This window comes from Lolium rigidum, chromosome 6 (assembly GCF_022539505.1).
Source record: "Lolium rigidum isolate FL_2022 chromosome 6, APGP_CSIRO_Lrig_0.1, whole genome shotgun sequence".
Taxonomy (NCBI): Eukaryota; Viridiplantae; Streptophyta; class Magnoliopsida; order Poales; family Poaceae; genus Lolium; species Lolium rigidum.
The window spans coordinates 102,838,990-102,846,495 of NC_061513.1; the positions used below are offsets into that span (position 1 = coordinate 102,838,990).

The 7,506-nt window shown below is 48.4% G+C and overlaps 1 protein-coding gene across 2 annotated transcripts; it reads left to right on the forward strand.

Moving 5' to 3' along the window:
* The first annotated feature begins 1,569 nt into the window (after positions 1–1,569).
* LOC124667925 (exocyst complex component EXO70E2-like) lies at positions 1,570–3,195 on the forward strand. Of its 2 annotated transcripts, XM_047205152.1 has the most exons (2): positions 1,678–1,766; positions 1,889–3,195. In XM_047205152.1, the coding sequence occupies exon 2, from the start codon at positions 1,936–1,938 to the stop codon at positions 3,133–3,135; it is 1,200 nt and encodes a 399-aa protein (XP_047061108.1). In that variant the 5' UTR covers positions 1,678–1,766; positions 1,889–1,935; the 3' UTR covers positions 3,136–3,195. The 2 variants fall into 2 exon arrangements, with proteins under 2 accessions (XP_047061107.1, XP_047061108.1); XM_047205151.1 differs by having other exon boundaries at positions 1,570–3,195.
* The last annotated feature ends 4,311 nt before the right edge of the window (positions 3,196–7,506 follow it).

The following is a 7,506-nucleotide window of genomic DNA, read 5'->3' on the forward strand; positions in this document are numbered from 1 at the left end:
TGTTTCGTGGATAGATAACTTCTACTGATGCGCTCACTCACGTGAGTGCATATCTGAGAGGGATTGAGCTTCAGTGACTTTGCCAGCTCACAAAGTCACTGACTTTGTGACACTTACAAATGGAGCCATGTGGGGCACACATAATGAAAGGTTCCACCCGATTCCACTTGTAAGTGACACAAAGTCAGTGACTTTGTGGGTCGGCAAAGTCACTGAAGCTCAATCCATCTGAGAGTCCACGCTTGGTCGATACAAGCTTGATAGATCAATTTATAGAGAAAAAAAAGAGATGCAACATGGTCGATACTAGCTTGATAGATTCATTTATAGAGAAAAAAAAGGAGATGCAGCTTGGTCGATACTAGCTTTGAGTCCACACTATGTACCAATTGTAATTCTAGTTGTATGTGTCATTTATAAGTCTACTAGTACATGCTATTTATAAGTCTTCTAGCACGTACAAATGTTGGTTCACGTACCGCACAATCAGAAATATACGAGAGGAAGGGACGTGATTCATGCATTATGGATGCCAGAAATGGATTCATTGGATTTTTCTAATAAATTTAGATATATTATTTATACTATTTGGAGTTATATAATTTAAGTTATGAATTTCCGAACTTTACAATATTAATTGAAGTAATTTTAATTGTTTACATATCTTAATTATTGTAAATAATGAACAAAGTTTATATTTGAAGTATTCAAATATTTCTGAGCACTTTTTATATTGAAAGATTTTCCATTTGAATTAGTATTTAAAAGTTATGAAGGCTTTAAAAAAGTTTATATTTGAAATATTTTTAAATAATTTAGCACTTTCCATATTTAATTTTTTCCGATTTAAATTAGTATTTATAAGTTATGAATGTTTGAAAAAAAAATTGTTTGAAATATTCAACATTTTAAGCACTTTTTATATTAAAAGTTCTGCCATTTAAATCTGTATTTAAAAGTTATGAATGTCTTAAAAATAAATAATAGATTTTCTGAAAAACTGTGGGGTGCGAGACCTGTGCGTAATTAGCGATCAAAATTTGAGACCTACGTGAGAACCGGCAAGCAGTGCGTTGTCTAGCAATTCTTGATCAGAGATGGTTTAGTGTTTTTTGAAAAATCCAACGAAAAATATAGTAGTTTTTTGCTACCGAAACATAAAGCGGTACAAAATGAAAATTTAGTTGTCAATATAGTGGTTTTATGCTAACAACTCCGTCTGTTCGAAAGCAACAGTTAAGTTTGGCTCCTAGCCTCCTACAGCCCTAGTGTGCTAGTCTCGGCGGCTTACCTCGGTACGGAGACAGGGAAAACAACGACAGCAGCGTAGACGCGTCATGTTGGGTTGAGAATGGGGACAAAGTAAGGGGCTTCAGCTTCATCCTTCTGGATGAAGGCATCACGTCTCTGATTAAAGAAAATGTTCATCAATTGAACGCGTCACGTCTCTGATTATAGAAAATGATCATCGATGGAACGCGTGAAGGGTTGGGTACAATGCGCTCGGGTGAAGGAGTAGTTCTTTCGTGCTAGCATGACTGTGACCGTAGACATCGGCGTGGACTCAGTTCTTCCCCCTCCATGAGCTTGATCCCTACTACTCATCAGTAGACCACAATCCATAGGCACAATTGCGGCATGGCTGGTCGGCTCTCTACAATATCGGAGGGGAGCACCGACCTTGACGACTTCACGGCTGCCTACCCGCCGTGCGACTTCTACCGCGGCTCGATCCGGCGAGTGGCCGTCTCCGGCGGGTTGATCAGGTCCACTCTCTTCTCCCAGTACGGCTACGGTAGTACCGTCTCCAGCTACTCCAGCCAATCTGGTGCTTCGTCTTACCCGTCCAACAATTCCGGCTACTCCGGTTTAGCGCATGCCGCTACAGGTGCTAGGGCCCTCTGCGACCTCGAGCTCAGGGAGATCGCTCGGCGAATGATCCGCGACCGGTACACGCAGCGCATCGTCCAAGAATTCGAAGACGCGCCTAGCGATGCACTTGGGAGGTGGTTCTCCGAGCTGGACGTGGATTGGGTTCTCCAAATCCGCGAGGGGTGTGGCTTACGGGAGCTCGAAGCAGGCAGGTCGGAATCGTCGTTCCAAGACTTTGTCGAGAGGTGGATCCGAGCTCTCGCAATAATAGTTCTCAGTATGAGAGAGCTGCACCTCATGACCATCGGCGAGCCGACGTCGGCGGCAACCGCTCGGTTTGGCAAAGCGAGCATCTTGGCGATGCTGGTTTTCGTTGACGCCATCGTCATCCCAGCTGCTCCAAAGGGCCACGGTCCAGGGGACAGGCTATGGGCCTTGCTGAACATGTATGTATGCATCTCTGACGCCTCTTCCTTCAAGTGGTCAGGCTCACGCAGGCCGATTCCTCTAGAAACCCAGAGCATAATCGACGAGATCAATGGCTCGTTGTCAGCAGAAGAGAACAAGTTGAACGGAGCTATATTCAGCACGATGGAGGAGATTAAGACATTCATGGAGGAGGAAGACTCGTGGGCTGCCGAAATTCCACGAGGAGGAGGTGAGGTTCACAGAAACACCCAGTTCATTGTTGATTGCGTCGTGTTGATCAGGAGTGCTGTGCTGAATTACCACTTCGAAAATCTCCGTGCCCTGCTCCATGATACCACCGATTACTTGAAGGATCTGCTTTGGAGAAAATCGAAGCTGTGCTCGGATCAAAGCTTGAGGTACCTGTTCCTGCTCAATAATTCCTGTTTCATAACACAGCAACTCGAGTCAACGAAACTCATAGCATGGGTCCAAAACCACTGGGAGCTTCCACCAGAAAGCAAGAAGTACATAGATTGTTACTTCGAAGTTTCTTGGGCTCACGTGCTGTCTTGCATATCAGAATCAAATCTTGGGCCGCTGCGCCGTTGGAACAACGGTTCGTCACTTGCTAGATTCCTGTCAGCGTTTGATAGGATTTACAAGCTCCAGAAGTTCTGGAAGGTTCCAAGCCCTGAACTCAGACGTATGATGCGAAAAACTATCACTGAGAGAGTTATTGCAGGCTACCGCGAGTACTTGGAGGAGCACCCGGAGCTAGAGAAACGCATCATCTTTGGAAACACCACTCCAGACGAGTTGGAGGAGATGCTGGGAGAGCTTTTCGAAGGATGAAGTTTCTTGAGCCACATTACCGGGAACAAATAAAGAGGCCAGAGTTGGTGATTCATCGTTGTAACTTTTTTCCTTTTCTCTTTTTGCCTTGAATGGAAGTTGTATTCCGTTTGCATCTCAAGCGTCAGATACTTTGTCAACTGGCAGCTTGAGAACCGTACTGATTTTGTCATTTTTCTTCTTCTGCCTAATTGCTTATGTAATACTGTGAGTTGTGGACAAATGGCCGGCTATTGTGCGAGTTCATTGCTCAGGTTACGCTTTTTTGCTTCTATACTTCCTGTCGGAGCAAGGGCATCTCCAGCGGCGGGACGAGCGACCGTTTGCGTCCGTCGTGACTGGAAATGCGTCTGGGGCCTGTTCCAGCGGGGCGAGGCAAAGTGACCGGGCCGTCCGCGGAGACGCAAACCTGATCCAAATATGCGCGAGGTTTGCGTCTCGGCGGACGTACGACGGACGCGCAAATTGTCCGCTCGCTTCCCCATCGGGCCCGCCTGGCAGCGAGTCTGCATCGAGGGCATCGATTCAGGCGGTCAGCGCTTCCGTGTCTGTGCCGCAGCCTTCGCCATCAATAGCGCGGCTGCCTGTTCTGCGCGCGCGCACTGGCGGGCGGTGGCTGGGCTTCTACGGCGCCTTCAATGGCATCGTATCCCGCGCGCGGCCGCCCATAAAAGTCCACTGGCCGCGTCGCTCCTTCGCCCACACCTCCACAACCACCACCACCGCCGCAGCGTCATGGGGAAGAAGAATGACTTCGAGGCCTCCGGCAGCGGCAGCAAGAAGATCCCGCTCCCCGTCTCGGTGGGGAGGCTCATGCACGGCAAATGGATGCCGTGCGACGACGCCTGGTCCGGCGTGCAGCTGTCTGGCGGCTGGCGGCTCAGCTGCCGCCGGGTGCCTATCCCTCCGGTACCTGCGCGCGAGCCTGATCGGACCGCGGAGATCCGGCGCAGGAGGCGGTATCTGCCGGCGGACCTCCGCGACGATCCGGCGTACGCCATCGACTCGGAGCTTTGGCGTACGTACCTGTCCACGGAGACGGACATGAGACGAAGGGCAGGCTTCATGGGCGACAGGGATTACCCCTTCGGCCCTGCACCGCCGGGTCGTCGTCAGCAGGCGCCGACGCGTCGTCAGCAGACGCAGCACAACGACGCCGCCGCCGACGACGAAGCCTACGCCGTGTACGACGACGATGACTACGTCGAGGCGCTCGCGTACCATAGCGAGGAGGTGAAGGACGACAGCGACAACTACGTCGCTGTCGTCTTCCACGAATGGCAGCAGGCCTTGGCGGAGGGCCAGAACTTCGACTTCCCGGACAACATGACGGACGACGAGATGGCGAAGGTCGCCCCGTCCTTGTCTCCGGGCATGACGCGCCTGTGCAGCCACCGCTGCCCCGCTACGCCACCGCCGTCATGCCGCCGGGCCTGTCGGCGGATGAAGCACTTCGATAGGCGCTCCTGGAGTCGGCGGCGCCTCCGCCACCGCCGCCACAGCCGCAGCACTGGGCGCCTCTGTAGGATAACGTTGCATAGAAAACAAAAAATTTCCTACCGCGAACACGCAATCCAAGCCAAGATGCAATCTAGAAGACGGTAGCAACGAGGGGGTATCGAGTCTCACCCTTGAAGAGATTCCAAAGCCTACAAGATGAGGCTCTTGTTGCTGCGGTAGACGTTCACTTGCCGCTTGCAAAAGCGCGTAGAAGATCTTGATCACGATCGGTTCCGGCGCCACGAACGGGCAGCACCTCCGTACTCGGTCACACGTCCGGTTGTTGATGAAGACGACGTCCACCTCCCGTTCCAGCGGGCAGCGGAAGTAGTAGCTCCTCTTGAATCCGACAAGCACGACGGCGTGGTGTCGGTGGCGGTGGAGAACTCCGGCGGAGCTTCGCTAAAGCACGCGGGAGCTATGGAGGAGAGGGGGCGGCTAGGGTTTGGGAGGGGTGGCCGGCCTCAAGGGGGTGCGGCCAACTTGTGGCTTTGGTGTGGCCGGCCCCCTCCCCTATGCCCCTCATTATATAGGTGGATCCCCAAGAGTTGGTCTCCAAGTCTTCGAATAAGACCCGAACCAAAAACCTTCCATAGGGAGGGGAAACCTAGCCTAGCTAGGACTCCCACCAAGGTGGGAGTTCCACCTCCCATATGGGGGGGGGTGGCCGGCCCCCTAAGGGGGAGTCCACTTGGGACTCCTCCCCCACTAGGGTTGGCCGGCCATGGAGGTGGAGTCCCATGTGGACTCCACCTTCCTTGGTGGTTTCTTCCGGACTTTTCTAGAACCTTCTAGAACCTTCCATAGAACCTTCCGCGACATTTTATTCACATAAAATGACATCCTATATATGAATCTTATTCTCCGGACCATTCCGGAACTCCTCGTGATGTCCGGGATCTCATCCGGGACTCCGAACAAATATTCCAACTCCATTCCATATTCAAGTACTACCATTTCAACATCCAACTTTAAGTGTGTCACCCTACGGTTCGTGAACTATGCGGACATGGTTGAGTACTCACTCCGACCAATAATCAATAGCGGGATCTGGAGATCCATAATGGCTCCCACATATTCAACGATAACTTAGTGATCGAATGAACCATTCACATACGATACCAATTCCTTTTGTCACGCGATATTTTACTTGTCCGAGGTTTGATCTTCGGTATCACTCCATACCTTGTTCAACCTCGTTTCCTGACAAGTACTCTTTACTCGTACCGTGGTATGTGGTCTCTTATGAACTCATTCATATGCTTGCAAGACATTAGACGACATTCCACCGAGAGGGCCCAGAGTATATCTATCCGTCATCGGGATGGACAAATCCCATTGTTGATCCATATGCCTCAACTCATACTTTCCGGATACTTAATCCCACCTTTATAGCCACCCATTTACGCAGTGGTGTTTGGTGTAATCAAAGTACCTTTCCTGTATAAGTGATTTACATGATCTCATGGTCATAAGGACTAGGTAACTATGTATTGAAAGCTTATAGCAAATAACTTAATGACGAGATCTTATGCTACGCTTAATTGGGTGTGTCCATTACATCATTCATATAATGACATAACCTTGTTATTAATAACATCCAATGTTCATGATTATGAAACTAATCATCCATTAATCAACAAGCTAGTTTAAGAGGCATACTAGGGACTTCTTATTGTCTACATATCACACATGTACTAATGTTTCGGTTAATACAATTATAGCATGATATATAAACATTTATCATAAACATAGAGATATAAATAATAACCACTTTATTATTGCCTCTAGGGCATATCTCCTTCAGTCTCCCACTTGCACTAGAGTCAATAATCTAGATTACATTGTAATATACCTAACACCCATGGCATTCTGGTGTTGGTCATGCTTTGCCCTAGGGAGAGCTTTAGTCAACGGATCTGCTACATTCAGATCAGTGTGTACTTTGCAAATATTTACTTCTCCATCTTCGATGTACTCGCGAATCGAGTGGTAACGCAGCTTGATATGCTTCAGCCTCTTGTGTGACCTTGGCTCTTGTGCATTGGCGATGGCACCCATGTTATCACAGTAAATGATTAATGGGTCCAATGCACTAGGAACCACACCGAGCTCTACAATGAACCTCTTCATCCATACCGCTTCTGATGAAGCCTCCGAAGCCGCTATGTACTCGATTCCGTTGAAGACTTCGCCACCGTGCACCGCTTCGAGCTTGCCCAGCCTTATCGCAAAGCACCATTCAATATAAACACGTACCCAGATTGTGACTTAGAGTCATCAGGATCAGTGTTCCAACTTGCATCGGTGTAACCATTTACAACGAGCTCTTGGTCACCTCCATAACAAAGAAACATATCCTTAGTTCTTTTCAAGTACTTTAGGATATTCTTGACCGCTGTCCAAGTGTTCCATTCCTAGATCACTTTGATATCTCGCTAGTCAAACTAACAGACATGTGCTATATCCGGTCTAGTACATAGCATGGCATACATGATAGATCCTATCGCCGAGGCATAGGGGATATTACTCATCCTTTCTCTTTCTTCTCGCCGTAGCCGGTCCTTGAGTCTTACTCAAGACCTTGCCCGGTAACATAGGTAAGAACCCTTTCTTACTTTCGTCCATTCTAAACTTCTTTAGAATCTTGTCCAGATATGTACTCTGTGATAGCCCTATTAGGCGTCTTGATCTATCTCTATAAATCTTGATGCCTAATATATATGATGCTTCACCAAGGTCTTTCATTGAAAAACTATTATTCAAATAACCTTTAACACTGCTTAATAGTTCTATATCATTCCCGATCAATAATATGTCATCTACATATAATATCGGGAATGCTACGAGCTCCCACTCACTTTCTTGTAA

Excerpts from the sequence above, each read along its gene's own strand:
- LOC124667925 (XM_047205151.1), top strand. The coding sequence starts at position 1,639 with ATGGCTGGTCGGCTCTCTACAATATCGGAGGGGAGCACCGACCTTGAC.